At 40.9% G+C, this 23,738-nt stretch overlaps 2 protein-coding genes across 3 annotated transcripts; both read right to left on the minus strand.

Annotated features, from left to right (window-relative positions):
* Positions 1-263: 263 nt before the first annotated feature.
* sapcd2 (suppressor APC domain containing 2) lies at positions 264-13,734 on the minus strand. 2 transcript variants are annotated; one of them, XM_050053605.1, is made up of 6 exons: positions 12,711-13,734; positions 9,346-9,479; positions 4,439-4,585; positions 3,335-3,436; positions 1,964-2,071; positions 264-1,878 (listed from the first exon to the last, which is right to left on the minus strand). In XM_050053605.1, the coding sequence occupies exons 1-6, from the start codon at positions 13,492-13,494 to the stop codon at positions 1,750-1,752; spliced, it is 1,404 nt and encodes a 467-aa protein (XP_049909562.1). In that variant the 5' UTR covers positions 13,495-13,734; the 3' UTR covers positions 264-1,749. The 2 variants fall into 2 exon arrangements, with proteins under 2 accessions (XP_049909562.1, XP_049909561.1); XM_050053604.1 differs by having other exon boundaries at positions 1,964-2,074.
* Positions 13,735-19,619: 5,885 nt separating this feature from the next.
* Positions 19,620-22,311, minus strand: tmem141 (transmembrane protein 141). The gene is made up of 5 exons (XM_050053077.1): positions 22,141-22,311; positions 21,870-21,936; positions 20,746-20,829; positions 20,531-20,641; positions 19,620-20,312 (listed from the first exon to the last, which is right to left on the minus strand). The coding sequence occupies exons 1-5, from the start codon at positions 22,192-22,194 to the stop codon at positions 20,251-20,253; spliced, it is 378 nt and encodes a 125-aa protein (XP_049909034.1). The 5' UTR covers positions 22,195-22,311; the 3' UTR covers positions 19,620-20,250.
* Between the last annotated feature and the right edge of the window lie 1,427 nt (positions 22,312-23,738).

Raw genomic sequence — 23,738 nt, forward strand, 5'->3', positions numbered from 1 at the left:
AGATTCTCCAGATTTCCACCCCAGCTTTATGTGTTCTTGTGTATGTGTATGACAGCTTTGTACAGATACTGAGAAAAACAAATAGCAAAAGAGGTCACAGCTCCAGCAACATTTGTAGCATAAAGAACCACTTAATTGTTGGAGTTTTGACCTCTTTACACTTCCCTCCCTTCTCCACACACCTTGGAAGTATGTAAAGTTGTGACAGAAATCCAGACCCTGCTAAACACACGTTGCAACAAACCACCGCACTGCAGTCGACATTGTTTGGTCGTATTTATTATTTTACATTTTATCTGAATTTGAGTACTCTCGATAGAAAGCTGAAGGAAAAGAGTTTCACTCACACATAATGTAGTTTGAGCAGCAAGAAACATACAATCAAACAAGTGGGAAAGACATTAACAATATGTTATGTGCAGACATCCCAGCAGTACCATACAGATCCGTTATAAAACTACAATGTTTTTTTATTCTACTGCCACCCACTAACTAAATATTTCTCTTGTAAACTTTGTGGATGGCTGAGTGTTTTTACAGTTTTAGTCCTAAAGCCAACCGCCTCCAGGCTCATCCTGGTTAAAAGAGACACTTAACGAGGACAAAATGGGTTTTAACATCTGTGCTAACATTTAATCTCCAGGTTTCAAACAGAAATCTCTTCAGAGGATAAATACTTTGGAGCTGAAAACATGAGCCATGCAAAGAATCCACTGTAAAAAGACATACAGGGGATGTAGCACTAGATAGCCAAAGTGATTTCCTTTTTTTTATTTCTCCCAACCAAGCAGCTCGGGCTCTGACACATTCATCGTCTGCCATGTTTGTCCTCCTCAGCTCTCTTCTACGTGCAAACTTCCAAACTTCTCTCGTCCGTCTCTGCCTCTACATCTCGATGGCTTGTAGGCTGTCCTCCCATCTCTTTTTTTCTTTTCAAACTTTAAAAAAAACGTCAAAATTCATTAAAGGTCTTAACATTAAACATGCTACTGTAATATAAAAACAGTTCTTTTCAGTAATTCCTGTCTCTATGTGTTTGAAAGAAAAAAAAAACTAAAACCCAGAAAGCCAATGTCAGGTAAACATAGTATTCAGTTACATTAAAAATAAGGAAATACTGAAAGACATGGGAAAAGTGTATCTTCTTATCATTTAGCTCAAAGTACCAAACTAACAAAAATGTAATTGATAGGTCACAGCAAGCAGATGCAGCTTATGATTTGTTTTCTTATTAAACTGTAAGAATATGGCGTTTTATTCCAACAGAAATCATCCCCCTACTGAGTTCATGTTTTCTTTATGATGCCTGTGCAGACGAGCAGCAGAAGTTAAAAAAAAGTCTTGTGGGAGTGGAGATCTTGCGGATGCTGTAATCCGCAAGAACTGGAGTGATGAGATCTCACGAGACCCGACTGGTTTCTTAATAGTGTCCCAGTCTTTTCAGCTTCGTTTATGCAGGAAAAGTAAAAGGCAGCAAGTAAAAAGACTCTCAGGTTAAGTCATTCGGGGTCACGTCTTCCTGGGAGAGTTCACATCTAGGTAGTGCATGTTTTGGTTTGGGGTGGAGTGGTCACATGCTTCACTCGGGTGTGTTGGCGTCTCATGGCTAAAAAAAGGTGCATCACTGCTACATGTGTGGGTAAACAACAGTCAGCTTATAAAAGTTTTGCTCCAGAACCAGCGTCGTGATGACTCCCAGCTGAAAAGTGGCGCTAACATGCTATGGTGCTGGGTGGAGTGTAATTGTTTTCAGATGAAGGTGGAGTCCATGGTGCTGGTGTCTTGTGCGCTGCGGGCCCGAGCCTCGAAAAGCTGTTTTATCAAGGCAGACTTCTCCTGCTCCAGCTGGGCGATCCGTTCGCTCCTCTCTGTCACCTCCTTAATGAGAAGAAGGAAAATAAATGAGATGAGTGTCTGGTGGTAACTCTTAGAGGCTACTGGCAGCGTGTAGACTGTGTCAGACCTGTGTGAGGAGTCGGTTCTGGTCTTTCAGTCTCTGGATGGCTTGTGGAGGAGCTGGACCAGGAGGCTGGGGGTTAGTGGCTGTCTGTGCAGCGCTGGAAGGAAATGACTGCTGAGAGACAAAGAGGAACCAGTGTTAAAGGGAAAGAGTCATAATTTACATGTCTGGTAGACCCAGCTTATCATAACCCACTTTGTCTATTTCAGTTTCAGAATTTCCCTGAATATTTTGAGATTGAGCATTTACTGCGTTCAGCTTTGAGTCACACAAATTTCCCAGTAACAATTATTTGGTTTACAGCTAAACCATGTCGGCGTTTTAACATTGTCTACGGCCAACCTACTGTGCCATGAGCTGAATGCTAACATCAGCATACTAACATGCTCATAGTGACGATGTAAAGATGCTGATGTTTAAAAGGTATTTTGCATGGTCTAATCTCTATGAACACATATCTGCATGTACGTAGGCAATGGTACAAGATTTTGGTATTGGAAGAGGCGGGGTACACCCTGGACAGGTGGCCAGACTTTTGCAGGGCTAACATGTAGACACAGACAACCATTCACACTCACAATCACACCTACGGTCAACTTAGAGTCACCAATTAACCTGCATGTCTTTGGACTGTGGGATGAAGCTGGAGTACCCAATGCTGACACGGGGAGAACATGCAAACTCTGCACAGAAAGGCTCCCCCACCCCAGGGTTCGAACCAGGAACCCTCTTGCTGTGAGGCTACAATGCTAACCACTGCAGTTGCTAATTGAACTGTTAACAATGAGCGGAACACAGAGGAGGGTCTTCGCCCATATATCTGCTGTCTTCACTGGATGTCCCAAAATATTGGCCGTTGCCCCCAGAAGCTTTATTGTTGTCAGTCGATAGCCAGTGGGTTCTAAGATTGACCATGGTCCAAATATATTATTGGGCTATCCCGAATACCATTTTTGGGGGCTCCGGAGCCATATTTGGACGACACGACAGAGCTAACCCCTCTAGTTGTTAACACGCTGCATTTACAGCTATGGTTAACTGTGATAATACTAATGCAGGCTTAAAACCATCAAAACAAAATGTACTTCTTCAGAAAAACTGAATATACAACTCCTTAGAGGGTCTTTTAGTACCACCAAGCTGGAGTGGAGCAGATACTGATCAGATCCAGTTGCAGTCTCTCCAAAATCCATTCATCAATACATTGGAAAGTTCTAGTTTTGTACAGCAGTGAATCACAGTGAACAAGTATCGAAACATCTGTAAAAACATCCACATTTACATTATCATGAGATTGTGAGACACTGACAAATACTTGACCGATCTCAATCTGTAGGTTTTAATGCAAGAGTCAGTGGGGCAGCAAACACTCACCATCCCAGAGCAGGTTATAAGGTCATTAAGGCAGCGGTTGACTTCTTGCAGTTTGGGTATTAGAACATTCATGCGACTCTGATTGGCTTCTGTGAAGAAATCCTGAGTGGAAAGAACATAAAAGACAATTGTGAAATTAAAGAGAGTAGTTAAAGGTATGAAAAATGTCATGACAAGAAGGGACGAAGACCTCACAAACCCAGGACAAGCTTTGGTTAAAGGCAATTTAAAACAGCAAATAAAGAGGGAACAGTTACATGACTCAGTCAAAACACACAACAAGACAAATTAACACCAGCTGGTGCTTTGCTATCAGGTTGTTTTCTAACAATCAAGTCAGTCTTGTTCAAATCGAGCAAAACATTAAGGGATAATCTGAGGAAGAACACTGTCAAATCTTTTTTTTTTCAATACTTTAGATCATATTCTTTTACAACCACCAGTTCATACTGGAAAAAAACTCATGACCGATTACTGAGGCTACTGTGGGAAGAAAAAATGTCTGCCTCTTCTTCTGCCGCAAGGTATTTTACCCTGACTGCTGAATGTGATTAAAAACAACTGAAATATGTAGCCCTTAATTTTCTGTTCTGTGGGACTGACACCAAAATCTGATACTTTATATTTAGGGCAAACTATAAACCTCTCCCAACAGATAAATAGTTCATAGTAATATTGTCACAATACTAAAATTTAGACTTCAACATAATACAAGTATAAAAAACGATATTCGATACCTCTTTCATACCAAGACAAAGAGGAAAATAAGTCCTCGGCACATTTAACAGGATCATTTTTTTAAATGTACAACTCGCACACAGTGCTCGAACAGATAAAGTTACTGAACAAACACCATTCGATACCAACGAATGTATAATTAATGGAAATTGTATGGTTTTAAACACGTGGTATTAAAAAAAAAAAAAAACGATATTTTGACAACCATCATTCATTTTTTTTTTTATCGTCAGATTGTTTGTTAATGTTGTTTTATTTGAAATTATAAAAAGAACAAGTTAAACGGCTATAAATCTGTATTGTATATAGTACAACAAGTTTCATCGTCACTACTTTTACCAGTTTTAGACCAGTGTGTGAACTGACCGTGCAGTGGGAGCTCTGGCCAACCTGCCGCTGTCTCTCTGTGACATTGTGGATTTGGCCCTGGTACCACTCGCGGGCCCGCTCCACCACTTCCAGGCCCGCCAGCAGGGAGTCCTTCTCCTGCTCCAGCTCTTTCATTTGCTTCAACTGTGTGAGTTGAAAGTTAAAAAGGAGGGTATGTTGTTGCAGAGTGAAGAGGAGGGGGACAGGAAAGGGGTGGAAGAGAAAAAATGTGATTAAGAACAGACAAAAACAAACTCGCCTGAAGTCACTCTCCGCGCAGATCTCACATAGGGACATTTTATTTTGGTATTTCCCATGCCATCATTGAGACAGCATTCAGATCGCTGCCAAGATTAAATGTAATTATTGATTTCTGGCTGCCAACAGCCCGCATGGTAGACAAACTCCCATCTTTTCACAAGGGCATCTGCAAACTCTTTTGTGCCGGCGGAGACAATGGCGCCATACCAATTGTGCCGGACTCTCTCCCATCCTGAACAATGTTTAGAGGAGCAATCAGTCCAGCGTCATGGCAACTGCACAGCAACCTAAGAATGGGGTAAACAGCACTTCAGCTATGGCCACCCCAGCGTGTGTATGTGAAAGAGAAAGAGAGATGTGTGTGTGTGTGTGTGTGTGTGTGTGTGTGTGTGTGAGAGTGCGCGCGCACCCCAGCAAGGCTGCATTGAGTTGTGCTGACCAGGCTGTCCATGCGGCACACTGCCACAGTCCAGGCCTCATTGCTGGCATTCAGCCACCTGGTGTGTCATCTTTCTATCCACCCATCACTCCATCCCTGCGTCCCCTGTGTAGCTCAGTACATTCCTGCGATCATCGCTCATCTGTGTTGTTTAGAACACTCACAGGGATACATTTTGTAAGAGCAAACTAAAACAGGACAAAGGATTTAAGTGTCTCATATCAAACCCTCTTTAACATATTTGTGCTCTTTCCCAGAGAGCCTGTAGTGAGAGTACACACAGAGGAAGAGAGGAAGGGGGGGGGGGGGGGTTAGGGGAAGAGAAGGAGGTCGGAGGGGTAGGGGTCCGTGTCTAGAATGAAGCACGACCCAGTGTCAGGCTGCATGAATGTGCAGCAAAAACCCACTGTTTAAAAAATGAGAAAGAGAAAATACACACAGAGAGGGAGCAGAGCAGCGAGTGGCTGAAAGGTTATGGAAAAGTTTGTGCATGTGTGTGTGTGTGTGTGTGTGTGTGTGTGTGTGTGTGCTAGCTGAATGAACAGACATGAATACACACAACAACGCACATACAATAACATGACACCCGTTGCATGAGCTGTTGAGCACAAAGAAGAACATAACAGCCTTTCAGAGTGTAACTACAAAGCACTGTGAAACAGTATGTTCTGAACCTTGAAGGCCAATACAGCAGGAGGCCAGGGGCAGTAGAATGTGCAAAAGTGCCTTAAAAAGGACAGTTTACTGATACTATTTACAAGGGTTTATCATTCCACTTTTTTCTGATGAGTTAAATAATTGTTTATTTTATAAAATGTCAGAAAATAAAGAACAATGCCAAAAACAACAACCCAGAAGTCTCAACTTACTGCAAAAACCATGGGAAGAATCCCCAAGGCACTCCGTCTTCAGGTGAAATAATTGAATACATTTATTCTTCCAGCAAAGGCTATACAAAGAAGTGCCCATCAGAAGTTTCAGAGTCAAACTTTACATCTTGAAATGCTTGTTTTGTCCAACAAACTTGAAACCAAAAGATATTTAATTTAGGTTCATAATAAAGAGACAAAAGCAGCAAATCCACACATTTAACAACATCAATTGACTCTTTTCAGCATTGTCCATAACCTGAAGCTCTACAATACCACAACTTGTTACACAACAAAAACAAGTCCCTTAAAGAGATTATTGATCTAATTAATCAATTAAACGTTTAGTTAATTAAAAGTTAGAAAAGACTGAAAAATGCCCATCAACTTCTCCCAATGACCTGTTTTGTCTAAAAAACTGTAGATATCCAATTTACAATGGTATAAAATTGTAAAAATACAACATCCTCACATCTGAGAAACTGTTACTAGCAAACGTCATTTTTTCTTGAGAAACTACTTGAAACATTGCTGTCAATTAAGTATTTCAGTCTAATAAGTGATTCATTTCTTGTCTCAGCACGAGTGCAAACCCTGAAGCTTGACAGTAAGAGCCAACAAACAAGCCCCAAAGTCCCTAAAAATAGCACAAATAAATAGTTTACAGTATCCTGTTCAACATACACACTGAAATAACAGTTGAACTTTCTATTTGTCTCAAAACAACCTGATGCACATCAAATCCTGAAATACACTCATCTCAAAGACAAACTTTAATTTCCTCCACTACAACCATCTCTCCCTGTACGTCTCCGTCCCTCTCGTCCTACTCACCCAGAGGAAAAAATGCAGAGCCTTGCTGCTGTAGAGACTACTGCTGAGGGGGATGAAGACGGTAGTGTAAGCAGCCAACACAGCTGTCCAGGCTGGGCCGGGCCGGCCGAGCGAGTCCTCTACTTCAACCAGGCCCCTGGGCCCGACCCGGCTCACTACCATCAGGGCAGCAGCGGGCCAAGTCGGCCTGGGTGGGAGGGCCGGAGGGAAGGGGGAGGAGGAGAGGGGCAGGGAGGGAGGGAGAAGGAGGGGAGTCGGTCAGTCAGCCTCTCCAGACACAGAGGCCGAGGGGGAAAAGAGACGGAGACGGCGACACAAACGGGGAGAGAAAGAGGGAGAGAGGAGGCGAGTTGGAGAGAGTGAGAAATGGTGAGGCAGGGGGAGAGACGGAGAGTGAAGGGAGGCATGAGCTCCCAACTGGAGGGTGGGAGGGGCAGAGTGAGGGGGAGGCAGCGGGCAGAGGGATGGGAGGGGAGAGTTGGGGCCAATAGAGAGTGAAGTGGAGAAGAGCCTCTATTAGGCCACCTTCTTTTTTCCCCTTCTCATTTTCCTTGAATATTCATGCTTCTACAGTTTACTTTGATATGAAAATAATGTTCTGACATATCAGTCCCTGTTCTATAATATTTAGTATGTCAGAAAAAGTTTCAGTAAGTCCTGATATAGTATAAAACATGCAAAATGCAGCATGCATGCTATTGCATCCTGTAGCATTTTGCAGCGTGAAAGCCAGCTTGCTTCTCTGGCTGTACTAACCCACAGCGTAGACAGATGACAGCTCATTGACAGCTGACAGAAGCTGCAGTGACTGTAGTCAATCAATTTCAGACAATATACAATGTATGCAAATATAACTTAAAAGTTAAAACTACATACACTGCAAAGAAAGAACAGTAGAGCCCCCCAGCTTGATCTCCGTACCTGGCAAATCCAGCAACTGGTGTTTTGTTGTTTTTCCAAGGTGACGTTAACCAATGACATTAAGATCTGCTGCGTTCCAAATCACATACACATCACTCCAAATTTGGCAATGTTATGACAAAGTAGTATGTTCCAACTGTGAGCATACTCCAAGTAACAGTATGTACTTTGTAAGGGGAGCTGCAGCATGTACCAAAAGTAAAAAGAAAAGCATGTGATTAGGAATGCTGCGTATATCTCTCTGATCCACTGACTCTTTTTCCAACTTAACACAACTAAAATACAGATAGATACTAAAGAACAATGTGTCACACTTTGTCAGTTTTAACAACTGGCACAAAAATACTGGATATTAAAGACTATTCGAAAGAAATGTAAAAAACAAAAAAGAAGTGAGAAACTTTACTGAGCCAAAGACAACATATTATAATGGGGGGTTTTTCCCAACCAAAGGTCCAATAGCCAAAAAAATTCAATTTACCATCATATCAGACAAAGAAAAGCAGAAAATCTTATAATTGAGAAGCTGGACATTTCTTTTGGCACTTTTGCTATTAATTATAATTGTTTCTGATTAATCTTTTGTCAGTCAACTAATTGACACCATCTCAATAATAGATGACCTACTATAAATAAAATAAAATAAAATTAAATTAAATTAAATTAAATTAAATTAAATTAAATTAAATTAAATTAAAAATATATATAAATTTAAATAAAATAAAATAAAATAAAAATCCAGAGTATTATCTCAACTTGAAATCACCATTGACTGAAGGCTGTGTAAATTCTATAACAGTGGAACGATATGATGATCTCAGTAGACATTGTAACAGAATCTATTGATTGCTGCCAAACTGCTTTATTCTTTTGTACTGTAGATAGATAAATAGACGCTTTAATCCCGAGGGAAATTAAGTCCCCCTGTAGCTTATTACACGATGCATACTAAAAATACAAAAGAACAAAATACACATAGGGATGGAGAATATGAGTGTAAGAATAAAAACACACAGCAGTGAAATGATACTGTAGTCCCAGGACTACTACAGAGAGCTACTACTATAGTAGATGTGCTCAACTGCTACTGCTAACGCTGTAATCTAAACCAGAAGTAAAAAGAAATATTTCCAAGCTGCAGTAATGTCTTCTATATTAGAATCAGCCACACATTGCCCAGACCTTGGTTTATAATCCAAGTATGAGCTTGAGAATGACGTATAAATGTGAACTAGTGACGTGCAAGTCACCTATGAAGACCAGAGGGTTTCAAATTAAAGGAGTTTGAAATGGTGGGTGCATCTGTCTAGTAACAAACAGCTGGATCTGTTGTGGGTAAGTTACTAAAAACTGGGCGTATCCACCGCAGACCCACCCATCATTACATGTAATGTCAACCTATAACCTAGTTTGCTGTTTAACCAGCTATTAATGAAAAACCACATGCATGTACAGCACTGACAGCCAGAAATGTTTCTAACTGAAACCTGGCCGAGGCGTGGCCCCTTGATGAAACTTTGACAGGTATGCTTTGTCGAGACTGTTCCAGTGTGTGTGTGTGTTTGCACGTGTGTACCAACCATGCCGTAATCCACTCCGTTGGATATGGTATGCCGCCTCTGCTCTTCCCGACTCCGCCCGTGTCGCCTGGAGCCTCCAGTAAATCCTGTTGCTGATTCACTCTGGGATCTTGGTAAACCTGATTTCACAACACCTTAACAAATGGGAAACAGACAGATTATGATCAATTTCAACACTGCAGTCTGGTATGCTCTCTGTAATCACTGCAGATTTACTGGTTGCCTGTTGAACATAGCTGTAGTAACAGTACAGGGGGAAAAAACACTTTGTATTCTTTGAAACACTCTCCCTAATAATGTCAGCAATTAAAAATACTCAAATATTTGTTGCAGAATATAACATACTTCTGGCCACAATGTACAGCTTTAATAGCTGAAAAATTATTAACACTTATAAAATTGAGGCATGATTATTAGTGTATGAGACATTTATCAGTTTTAAATTTTCAATTAATGCATTTCATGGATTTTGCAAATCCATGCATGCATTCTAAATCAGCCCGTGATCTAGCAAATATGAGATAAAATTTATCTAATGTTATTACACTGTCCACGTCTGTAGACAGACAGTAATGAAGAAGACCAAGAAAACTAGAGACTAAACATTATTGTAGTCCGGTGATGCATTTAAGTTGCCAGTGCATACCACAGGAGGGAGCTGTTCTCTGCAAATATGTCTCGCCACTGAACTCAATCACGGCCCCTTGTTTGATTACTTGCCTGAAGATGAGCTCAGTGGAGCAGACGGAAATATGTGAAGTATCTGAGCTTGAACACACACTTTGGAGAGCCCGTCTCAGGAATCTCAACAATACGGGGCAACCTCCTTGAATTAATGAAACCTAAAGCAAGTCTTTAGTGAATCAGTGGGGAGTAAGTAACACTTTCTGATTTTTTGGCAGGGTTTGTTGAGATCAAGGGAATGACAGAGAGGTGCTGAGATTCAAACTAACTTCAACTGCAAACCCCATCTGCCAAGAAAGATCATGTGATATGATTGAAAGCTCCAAAGCAGCTACTAAATAGGCCGTATGCTGAGTTTGCTTTGTCAGCTGCTGTCTCCAAGCTCAATGACAAACTGTGAAACTCAGTTATTCCAAAGATAACATACAAAAAGATTTCTCTGCCCACTCCCCTTCAACTCTCATTCAATCTTCGCTGCTTTGTGTGTGTACGTTTTCGATGGGTTCCTGAGGATTTCCTATCACAGCTGAAAGACATGCAGGTCTGATGGAGTGAAAGATGAACTCCAAGCCTTCTGAATTGTGTGTAAACTTGGCAAAGCATCTCAGTGGTATATTTGCAATTGCATTCCCCACATATTTTATCATTATCAGATTTTTTTATTTAAGTGAACACCGCTGCCCCTTTACAAAAACCACAAGAAAGTGAAGGAGAGTGGCAGGACTTTGTGGTGATGTCCAGGGTGTTGGGGAGGATTTCACCGCTGCCGTGATTCAGCAGGCCCTGGCCTGTCTGCTGTAATCTTGCCTAATCCAACAGGGTTTGGCTGCATGTGAGAGATTACAGCACCGACACTGCTGGTCTACATGTGGACGACTGAAAAAAGTATGTGGACATAATGTTACACACATATGTGATTTTTTGGATGCAGAATCTCATCCCATAACTATGGGCATTAATATGCTGCTGTAATAGCTGCTTAACCACAAGATTTTGGGAACCTGGCTGCAGGGATTTGCTCCCACTGAGCCACAAGAGCGATTTATGTTGGGCAATTCACTCCAGAGGTGTTGGATGGGGTTGAGGTGCAGGTGCTAGTACTACATCACCAAACTCAGTTTTTCCATGGACCTCGCTTTGTGCACACGGGCATTGTCATATTATATAGTTGTATAAGATTTCCTTTCACTCAATTTCATTCTATCCATCCATCTATCTGAACGAAACACTGCACTAGTCTAATGCAAGTGGTGTAAGCAGTGAAAGCCCCGAGGGCTCTACAGAGAGAGTGTCACTCTTATAGCTCCAGACAGGCCTGGCTGTACAGAGATCAGGCAAACTCGGACAGACTCTAGTCGAGTGTGTGTGTGAGCAAGAGAGAGAGAGCATGTGAACTAACTCTTATATGACTGCAAGAGAACGAAGAACAAAAGTGAGTTTGTATGAGAGTGAGAGCCTCTATGTATGAACAAGATAATGAGCAGGCAAACTGGGAATTTCTCAGCAGCAGCTCCTCCAACCTACATCTGCCTCACCAGGGAAAAACCGAACAAATGAACATGCACACAACTGACCATCCCACGTTCCCCAGTCAGAGGGGCCATGGTGGGGATAACTGTGCTCCCTCCACGAGGCGAACCCTCGAGATAGATACATTTCTGCTGGAATTTCTGACACGACCTCTGACCTGACCTGGGGTTAACAACGGCAATTAGTAAACTAGGTTGCAGCAGAGGCCCTTAAACAGGTCCTGTTTAAGCTGTGACATAATACTGATACCTTAACATGTCTTGTCAAAACCCAACAATAACTGTTGTTGAGCCCCACTGAGATTTAGGTAAATTCTCCCTTTTAAACTCACAATTTTTACCTTTGCAGGGCTTCCTCTGGATTACAGCCACCAGCATGCAAATGCAAGCACTCTGCAAACATTGTGCACTTGTGTGTACTACATGGATCACTGCATCCAATTAAATTAGAATATGAGATCGAAGCTGGCAAGACCGCAGCGGACATTATCAACTCTAGTTGTGCATGCAATCAAATGGCTTGCTCATGGGAATTCAGTCTCGAGTGGGTTATGTGTTGGAGTGGGTATTCAGAGATGCAGGGGCTCTACTTCTAACCCATCCTCATGCACATTTTTTTGGTGTCCAGATAAGATTTTGAGTTTTAAGTCGGCAGAAACAGTAGCAAATTAAAACTGAGTCTTTTAAAGGCAAAAGTGGTTAAGTCTTCTGTTTCCTATCACTGTAAATTTATCTTTGACTTTTGGATTATTGGTCAGACAAACAAACTACTTAAAGACTTCATCTTGGACTTTGGGAAACTGTGATGGGCATTATTCACTGCTTCCTGACATTTAATGAGCTAAACATCAATAGCAATCAATAAACAGCACATAAAGTAACAATCACTGCAGCCCAAGTTGAATTACAAATCACTAAAAGGGGGAAGGAAGTAGTAAGGTGCAGATACAACTGCATGACAACATCTTGCATGAGCTGCTGATTGGCAGATGAGATCAGAGCTGATGTATGTTAGTGTGTGTTGTTATGGATTTTTAACTTATCAATGAGCTCAATAATCATAAACTCAATGAACTGTCCCCAAACTCCTCCACACACTCGCATGCACATCATAAAGGACTTTTCACATATAGCTTTCATGGCACCACTTACTTGGTCCTTGGAGCTGCGGTGACTCCAGAGCGAGCGACTCAATGGACCTGACCCGGCTCTGCTGAGGCTGTGTCGGCTTGGTGGCATGGCCCGGGTCGGCCCGGTAACACCCGCCCCCCGGAGCGACAGAATTCCGCTCCAAACTCCGCCCGGACCTCTCAAAGCCCGAGCTGTACCGCACCGGTCCACACGCGGGGTACCCGGGCCCCTCCTCCGGCCTGGCCCGGCTTTGTAGTGAGGACGCCCGGTGCTGCTGGGTGTTGGTCACGTTGCTCGGCCCCAGCGGACGGACCTTGTTCTCCACCCGTGTCCCGACACTGCATGTGGACAGCGGGGCGGGTTTCTGGGGCTGCTGTGGGTGTGGGTGCACAGCAGCCTGGGCCTTGAAGTGGGCGCTGTGCTCCGGGTTCAGCATGGAGTACCGTAGCCCTGCTACGAACCGCTCAAAGGTGAGGCAGCCATGCGGTGGCGTGACCCGCCTGAGGCAGTTCAGCACCCCGCCGGGCAGGTCCCGGGTGTCTGCCCCCTGCCAGCGGCTCTCTATCTCCGAGATGTGGACATAGCCCCGTCCAGCATCATCCAAAATGTCAAACAGGGTCCTCAGGCTGTGCAGGAAGGCTTTGGGCAGGCCATCTGTTGAATACTCCGTCTCTTTGGGCTGCATTTTGGCAGCTTTAAAGCTCTCAGTCTTGCCCTGGAGCACCTCTTTTCTCGGGCCAACTCGGCCGTAAATCGCCGACGTCCCGTTCAGCTTGCACCCCTGCTCGGTCGCTATCAAAGCCATGAATGTGCTGCTAATCTCCGGCGACTAATCAATCAGAAACACACCAACACAAGTTGGCTCACTTCATGTAAACACACTCCGGGACATACAGAGTGATAAAATAAATAAACGTTTACAGAACAACAACATACATCTCCTATTAACGCCTTTTATCCTAAAATTATTCCTATGTTTCACCGTTTTCACCGTCTACCTTCCCAGCTCGAAACTCCGCTGCTGTGTGATCCATACTTTCCTTTTTCTAGCGAGGACCGCCCTTCAAACGGCTGTGCGCGAGGGTCCCGGGACCAGCCATTGGCCGCGGTGTGCACGAGCTCAGCTCTGATTGGCGGAGGCGTGAGGTAGGCTCCAGTTTGAGTTGTGCTTTTGTTATTACTAATGCAGAGACGTTATTCATAAAGCCTCCATATAATCAGAAAGAGCTGGGTAAACTATCACCTTACAGCCACACACACAGGCGTAATGGGGAACAGAGGCCCTTTGTTTCACTTAATTAAATAACCTTACATTTTGGATGGGATGGAATATGTAATTTTAATATGTAAACAATTTACCTATGTTGGTTTTAAGTCTCAAACTTTACCATCATCTTTGTCAGAAAGATTTAAAGGGTAGGCCTACATACGCCCATTTTCCAAATTCATACATGTTATTCCCAGCTGGCATACTGTTTATTCACTGTTGAATTATGTTTTGATTTTGAAAGATGAATCAAGGTTGATTTCACAATGTTTCACCGTTGAAACAGGTCTTTATGAAATTCTAATGTTGATTAATGAGAATTTTGTTAACCTTTTTACAACTTTGTTCAATGTTGTTTCAATGCTGAAAAAACAACTCACATAATTTCAACCACATTTCAAGGTTGAAGGTCGGTCATGTGCCAGGTGAGTTCCTATGATCAAAGACAATCCAAAAATACTAGTAAACATGAAATCTTTCCTGAATCCAAAAACTAGAGTGCTGAAATTTAAATCAGTGATGTCATCATGAATAAAATCTGGAACTACTTTGCAGACAATGGATAGTGTAGGTGGTTTTCTGTAGGCCAACATGGAAGTTAGCATCACCCTGGTTCCTTCGTTAAAAAGCCAATGGGATTTTTACAGTGGATTTTGAATTGTTGCAGAAAATAAGTTCTGCGGCAACAAACAACAAGTGCGTTTACATGGACATGAATAACCCGTTTATGATCAGGTTTTTTGAGTACCCTGTTTATGTGTTTGAGCATTTAAAAACACCATGAGAAACCCAAATATTGCTAGCCGGAGTACCCTGAAAGAAATTGGGATGAATATGGGGAATATAAATAACCCGATTTCTCTGTGCCCATGTAAACACCGTATCCCAAATATGATCATTACTGGGATGAGCTTCATAAATGGGTTATTCATGTCCATGAAATCGCAAGATAATCTTCACAAATGAACACCGCTTTCATGATTTTTGAAGTCTAAATGCAATCGCCAGGGATAAAAAGCTAATGTTAGGCTATAAACGAATTACACCATGGTCGCATGACTTCAACGTCGCCACCACAACAAGGCTATAAAGCCGCATTCAGTGTGATCACATAAGTCTCATAAGCTTGTGTTAACCACAGAACTTATTTCGGGGATCTAACTGACAACCCATTCAAAAAAACCCATAGACTTCAAGATGAGGGAAATGGGAGTGCTAAAATGCAAACTCATTACCAGGTGTTAGGAGTCATCCCTGGGGCACTCCATTGGGAAAGGTGTTATAGATGACCTGACCCTTCATATGGTGCTGGAATAAGGATTTGACAAGTTGAAGTCATATATGCAGCAATATGGCGTTTGAAAAAGAAATGTTTGGTTGATTGTAATAAGCTTTTTATTAGTTCACTTCAGTTGCAGGTCAATATTTTACTCACATGTAATTTGTAATATGATAAAGTTGTAACTGTCCATGTAGAGTGACCGTGATTAGTAAGAAAGGTTATTTATTAGCATTAGTGGGGTAAAACAATATTTCAGTAGGTGTTCAGTAGGTATTTTAGGGGATATGCTGGTGCAGCAATGAGCCTGGGACAAAATCACTTTGTAATATTAAGCTTCAAACTATTATCAACAAATGAAATGAAATGGGAACATACGAGAGCTGAATGCAGCATAACTTCTCTGGTTTCTGCCTCCCAGAGAGAGTAGATCATGTTCACAGATATTGACTGAACTTTCCTCAGCCATGGAAATAATATCTTGGAATTCTTAACTTAAGTGGTGTTCCCCTTTAAGATATATTATAGTAATTTGCTGCAGATTTTACAGCAAAATCCCAGTTCAAAGCGGTAATTCTACAGTAGCATACTGCTATATCACAGTAACTTGATGTACTGTTAAGCTACCATCAAGAGACAAGGATGACTATTTATAATCCATCTAAACAAAGAGTCAACTGTGTTTCCTCCTCCTTCCAAAGATCCTATCATTGTGCATCAGTTTCGATGTGACGTAATGTGATGTATATCAAAGTTTTCTCTCAGCCAGGCTGGAAAGCTGCATTCACCCCACTCCGCATCCCTGCACACAACATGCATCCAAATTCCACAAAGTCAAAACACATCGCACCCATTTCTGGCACTTCAGGGACACTTGTTCTGCTTCTCTTCCTTCAGCGATGAGTCACATAGGAGAAACTATCTGTCCCTGCACAGACCCATGTTTATCTTTGACCTGCCCAGACATGAGCTGCCATCCCGTCATCATCTCCAAAACCTTTAGCACTGATTAGTGTTAAGATGTTGTCACACTCTCACAAAGGACTCCCTGTAATTTCCCAACTGCCTCGTAGGTGTTATTCTGTTATCTTACCTGTCAGACCAGGTATTGAATCACATGTTTCCCTATCACCAAATGTTCTGTACATTTTTCTGTATGAGAGAAGAGGCCACACAATCAATAAATGCCCTCACAGCAAACATATGTGTTCCCCCTCGCTCTGACAGTCAATCACACACCAGTTGTTCTTGTCAACACATCAATTTGTGGCAATTGACTTTGACTCGGGGCTGTAGAGGAGGGCAAAATAGAGCACATGTTCAAATACATAGTGTTTCAGAGTATAGATTTAGATCTATGGTGATTTGCCTCACCCAATGTGGGGCTACGATTTAAAAAAAAAAAAGAGCTTGAAATATTTTTGTTTTGGGGCTTTTTTAGGACTTGCATCTCAGGCTTGCCTGTTACATAACCTAAGGAAGACAGAAACTGTAAGAAAGAGGAGAACACTCACTGTCCAGTCGCAGCCCGGCTCAGTGTGATCACTCGACTCACGGGGTCAGACAACTGAGCGCTCACTCCTGCTCTCCTCATCTCTCTTTTTCATGTCACGCACATGTACTGCTGCCAAACACTCACACACACTTCAGAAACCGTGCCAGTGGTCGCCGAGCGTGCCAAAAGGCCAGTCCATACCACTGTTTGTTTGAGTTATTGGACATGTACAGATCCTCGGCTCCACTGGACAGCCAGTGCTCTCATGTAACACGCTTACACACACACACACACACACACACACACACACACACACACACTCACTTCTCCCTCACTCATTATCTCCTGTTTGCTCTCTGTTTCTCTTGAGTCTTTCCCTTTAGCAGTATCAGTGTGCATGTGACAAATGATTTGAACACTTATTCAATTCATGGAGCCTGCTTTTTTTTTTTTTTTTGGATGGAGATAGACACTGAAAAGGAATTCAAAACCTTCCTATCTCAGAGGTGTTAAATCAGATTTGAATTACAGTGGGAGGACGAGAGCGAGGGGAAGCGAGAGTGGGGGAGGATTCAGCCTGCACAAAGATGGAGAAGGGAAAAAAAAGGAACATTAAAATCTTATCTTCCCTCATTCAGATTGCCTCTATTGGGAGACGTTTTTCTTTTACAAACACTGTAAAAATGTTTCCCTCTGATATGAGCTTGTGGTTTTAGCTCTCAGAATGTCTTTGGATTGTTTTCCATTAATCAAAAGCTGGACTTTGGACGCTGCATTCACTGGAAGCGTTAAAGCTTGAAAGAATCCATTGTTTCAATGACCTGCACTGCATGGTGCAGAATTAACGTCATTAACACCTTATTACACAAACTACTTTAGCTGTGCATATAAACTGGAGTCCCAGTGTGGTTTTAAGAAAAGCAGAATGTAATGATAGGCACATTTTCCTTGTTTTATGAACACAAAATTAGTCTGTATCAACAGCCTAAATGTTATTAGAGATTTCTACACTTTTATATACAATTTTAAAATGAAAGATCTCATGAAAATGCCCTTAGAGCCATTTTCAACCTTCCAAACTTGGCCTCTAGTCAATATTCAACCATGTGAAATCATAATTTTGCATGTCTCTGTGTTTTTTATCTGATATGGAAATGGAATCTTAGTACTTTCCATGGCAGGATCAGCTTTATCTTTCCCTGTGTATGGTACATGTCTATGAAGCAGTGTGTGGCTCATATCACTTTTTAAAATCTCTGTTTAGTAATTTTCAGTGTTGTCATACTTGGGATTGGTCCCTAGACCACTTTTTGAAGGTCTCAGTTTTATCAATCAATCACATTTTAACAAAGTTTTGTCTCAGTCTTGGACAACAAGAGAGTAGGAAATTTCATTTTAAGACCGGTCAAGACCTCAACTGCAGGGATATTATAAATTTCCTGAGTAAAAAAGGAGTGCTGATTACTTTGGTTAGAAAACCTTTTTTTAGTTATCATTTTGAGGTTAATTCTTTGTAGATTCACATGCATATATTTGTGTGTACACGTATGTATATGTGTAATACGTATGTATGTGAGTAATGTTTATGTGTGTGTATGGATGGATGTGTATAATTATGTCCATGTAGGGTGTATGCATGGGTAGCTGTGTGTCTTCTCATGCTGTATGATGAATCTTCATCCACATGTTCATTTATGTTGGGTAAAACCTACTCTCCAGGCAATTTTGTTTTGCAGTGTTAATTTCCTGTTCACTGTTGATAAGGCAATAATTTAAAGAAAAAAAGCAGTGGTGAAAAATGATGGTTACACTGATTTCAGCTCCTTAGTGTTTGCATTTGTTTGCTCACAAAGGCAATTTCCCATACATAAAATCACCTCTGCAATGCCTTTTGGATATTTTATCAAGACACTTCTCATGGTACACTCATACATACATATACAGTATGATGAAAAGGAATCTTCATTGTTTTCTGTGGGTGTTTTTATAAGAATGTGGACCTTTCAGATTAATTTGAGGAGCACCAATTGTTTGCACGTAACACATTTTATGGTGTCATGCAAAGTGGGACTTGCACTGGTCTGGTCTTGGTCTTGACAGTACTTGTTATTTTCAGCACCCTTCTATGCAATTCCAATAAAGCATCATGACATGTCAATACAAGACAAATCACCTGGTCCAGCTGTACTTCTGTTTTCATGGTGGTGTCCTATTTTCCCCTCTAGCTCTGTTAAAAGCATGAACATGTGGGTGTTTGTGTGTATGTGGATGAGGGGAGGATGAATTAGTGTGGTGTCTTTTAACTCTATATGTCAGCATTACTAACAAATTACATGATAATTCATTCAACTGACACTTTTGTCCAAAGCAACTTGCAGTAAGTCAATTCAAACTCAAAAGAAATCAGAACCAGATGTCTAAATATACAGCATATGTAGTATAAAGTATGTTGGCAATATGTTCTGTATTCTTTTTTTTTAATAACTTTTTACTTCTGAATAACAAAAAAATATACATGATAAAGCCTGGGTATGTGAATCTTTTTACGTCTTCATAAAGCAAATTCATGAGTAAAATAATCAGAAGGCAGCTTTCAGCAGGATGGAGATAGATTCTCACAGGAGAAAACGTTTACTTCTGACTAAATCCAGTGACTATTTGCAATGGCATCTACATGTCTTGTCCCATTTTTTCATATTCATAACCCACTGCTCATGTGCACTCTAAATTAGCACCTAACCTCAAAGAATTTATTTATGCACAGATGCAAAATTGACATAAATCCAAACAGGATTAATATTTAGTCATCCTGAGACATTGCAGGGTTCATTACAGCATCGCTGAACTGAATACTGATGAATGAACATGCAGTGATTAAAGCAACAACAGTAAATGATTTCATGTGGATTACACTGCTGCCCAGAGCATTTTATTAAATAGCTACGAATGTTGATCTCTTTAAAAAGATAAATAAATCATATCAGTTACTGTTGTCCAAAGCATATGATTAAAACTGTCATAGCTAGTTAGATAGCTTGAAAACAGAGACTGGTCATGAACCACTTTGGTTCACTCACCAGTGAGTACAACATACAGCTTTGCTGATCCCATGAGGTATACAGTGACAACTAGTGGCTGGTTTTGGTAGTGCCGCATTAATTCTGTTGCATGTCAAACAAACACATCCAAAAAATAATACCGGATCACAAGCTTAACATGGGATTCCTCCTAAAAACCCCGACTAATTCCTGACCTCTGATTTGGGAAACTCATCTGTTTATCCACACAGTAATGCTGTTATGAAATTCAAAAGCTCCACAAACTCTGAAACTGGAAAAAAATGGCACTTCATTTATGTGGTGCAAAAATGGAGGTGGAAAAAAAACACTGGGATGCAATTAAATAGAGTATGAACTATCTCACGACCAGCACCACCCCAGCTTGTCTGAATATCTCCACCAGGGTACATTTTCTGAAAATGTGTAGTTATATACAGTAGATAGACAATTCATTTAAAACTTCACTCCATCACATCGCCATATTTTGTCTTCTCAGGTCCCTTTGGTACCTCTGGTTGAGACACTGAAAGACAAACAGACAGATGGACAGCATTAAAATCTGTCTTCATTCGGTTCATCATGACTGAGGAACAGAGCTGACATTGATAAATCTGCTCCATAAAACTTTTGCTTTCTATTTAAAGATGATAGAAGACAGTTGCTGCCACATACACATCCACATTACATAATTTTGAGCCATGAGGGGTGGCGAGCAGGTCTGCAGCCGCACACTGGACTCACCCTGCGGTGGCGATCTGTCTGGAACTTTGCCTGTTTCCAGCAGCAACCAGAGATCTGAGCATTTCTGCGTTTCCCAGCGAGTCACTGCATAGCTTCCCACTGAGGATGCCACTGAGAGACAATAAGGAGGCAAGGTTAAAGAGAGTAGAGAGGTAAGGTGGGGGGAAGTATGGGTGACTTAACAGTTTATGTTAAGTTCATGTTTTATTTCTCACCTATTGAAATGAGCAGGTTCCATTGAAGAGGATAAGGCAGCCTCTTCTGAAGAAGTTTCTGAATGCCAAATAAACCACCAGCACCTGTAAAAGCAACACAGGACACATGTCATGGGCACATCTAAGGAGCAACGATGATAAACATAAACATTTCTGTGACTCATTCCATATCAATAACACTCATTTTTATTTTTTTCACAGGTTTTGTAACATTATCGTCCTCTTGCACCTACACTTTTTGTTTTGCTTTTCCATCTCCGGGTCCAACTAGGATCAAAACTTTGTCTATTATGGTTTGGATTTAAGCTGCAGGCTTTACTCTTTTCATCTATACAAATTTCCAATACCCATGCACCTGCATGTGATGTGTGTACAGTCCTAGAAGTTTTTCAGGGTGAAATTGGTGTACATGTCAAAAATTTCCAGATTGCAGCTAAAGATCCTGCAGTGGAAAATAGGATTATAGCAGCAATGACAGTATCCGCCAACAATAATCAGTGTCGGGATATTGCAGTTAACAGCAATATGGACAAAAACACAAACATTTCCATGTCCTAATGTCCTTCTTCCAATGTCAATAAACTTTAAACAGTATAATACCTGCTAAGGGTACGATATGTGAAATCACAGATGTCTGAAGTTCATCATGTTAGACTTCACTGTAATAAGCCAAACTCACATTTTCAGCTGGCTGTCTTGTGTATTTTCATAGATCGTTTACAAATAATGTATGTACTATAAAACTGTCATCACTCTGTGTTGAGTTCAGTGTGCACCAAACACACTGCTTTATTGGTACCAGAAACATTTGCAAAATACAGCTCCCTCCTGTGGTTAACACTGGTCAAAATAATATTGTGTCTGCAATTTTATTGGTCTTCTTCACTTCTTATTACTTAGTATTTGTCTACAGACGCGAAGGAATTTAGCTCTGTAAAACTACCTCATAGATTCATTAGTTCAATTACTGACTTAAAAGCACTGAAAGAGAGAGTATAAAAATAGATATAGTCCAATATCTTTGTTATTTTATAATGTATAACAATTCATTGATGTTGATAGAATAAATAAAAAGACAAGAAAGTGTATTTTGCTGAGTGGAAATATTACATATCATCACTCACCAAGTATAAAGGTCCCAGTCCCCTTCATGAAGGCATGAGACTGACAGGCAGCATAACTCTGTAAACCCTGAAAGACAAAATGAGAAAACAAACCACAACAGCTTTACCTACATGATTTACCCTGTATAAACAATTAAATATGTCTATCCAATTTCCATCACATTGCAAAGGTTACAATGTGTGCAGCAGCTCATTCATTTGAATGTCAGTGTCCTCCAGAGATCAGCAGGATGCAGAGATGAGGAACAAAAGTTAAAAACAAAGAACCCACCGGGTGTTTTGCTGCCAGGGCGTCGTCCACTTTGGTGAGACCGAGGTTTACCATTTTGTTGGCTGTTGTGAAGCTTAAACTTTAAGTTTTAGATGGAAAATAACATTAGCTCATGTGAGACTGCTGTGTACATAACTCAGCTGTTATAAAACTTCCGTGCTGTGAGCCAAAAGAGGCAGAGAGAAGAAGACACAGCCGTTTGTATAGAACAGTAGCGACACCTAATGGAGAGGAGGTGGTACTGCAGGTGTACGCCAATGAAAAGTTTATTTGGACAGGCAACAAAACACAAAAATATTACACGTTACTGAACAAAAAGAGAGATTGTTCTGCTTAGATTTTCAGAGAAATCTCACATAAAAGAAATAAGATAATAACAATTGAAATCAAAAAGATCAACGAGGCTAAAAGCGCAAGGAATTAATTATGAAACACATCAGTATAAAATAGACAAGACGATATTATAAAATTATTTTAATAGTCTGTATCGACTGCTGGTAACAGTCAAACAAATGCTACAAAAGACACACACAGAGAGAGGGTTATAATATATACATTTAATTAGTTTGGCTCCTTGAATAAAGCTTAAGTTCATGAAAATTCAGTGCACTACCTCTCAAAGTGATTTTTATTTTTTTTAAATTTCACATTTTGTATTAAATTTTGTCTTAAAGCCAACAAAATAAAGGTATACTCATGAAACTTGTAGGGATCCAATGGCTAACGCTAAAATTAAGTTGTTAACCAAGGAAAACCCCAAGGAGAGAATCGAATGATTTTGAAATTGCAATAAGCCTATCTCGCTCATCCTTGGCCATTAAACAAGGATACTTATTTTTTGGTTGCTATACCAGCAAAAAAATGTAAACTGTTACCTACCACAGCATTAATTTTAGGACCCCGTAAACAGATTAACACATCAAGTCATCATAGTAGCCTGTCTTTGTGTCTGTTACATGCCAAGTGTGACCTCAGGCCTGCCACAACAGCACAGCCTGCTAAACCCAGCGACCCCTCTGTTGACCTTTGACACCACGGTGACCTCAGTGAGGGGATGAGATTGCTGGAGGCTGGAGATGAGCGGGAAGAAGAAGAAGAGGCAGATGGAGAAAATCCAACTGTTGCTGAGACACAAGTTATAACACAGAGGCTTAAGTTACCAGACATCTGTTACTTGTTACACAGCAGAAAGAATAGATATTTGTCCAGGACAGCCAGGAACTGCTTAGCTTAGCCTGACATATAGACTGGAAGCAGGGGGGAAACAAAAACAATAAGTTATTTTAAGAGTTGCTTGAAGGTGGATTTTGTTAGCTTTGGACAGAGCCAGGCTATCTGTTTCCTTCTTTTTCCAGCTTTTGTGTCTGTAGCTTCATGTACAGGTAGGCTATGAAAGTCTTATCACGTAAAAAACATGCTTATTCACTTTCTTGCCAAAAGATTGAACTATTAGGCTATTTTAAGGGTATATTAATACCATAAATAACTGTGACTTTTTAAGACTAATATTGGAAAATTGCATCTTAATGTGCATGATTAACTTTTTTTCATAACATATGAATTCAGGGTGTATTTGGGATCCTTGCATCTGGTGATGA

The sequence above is a fragment of the Epinephelus moara genome, chromosome 9 (genome assembly GCF_006386435.1).
Source record: "Epinephelus moara isolate mb chromosome 9, YSFRI_EMoa_1.0, whole genome shotgun sequence".
In the NCBI taxonomy this organism is placed as follows: domain Eukaryota; kingdom Metazoa; phylum Chordata; class Actinopteri; order Perciformes; family Serranidae; genus Epinephelus; species Epinephelus moara.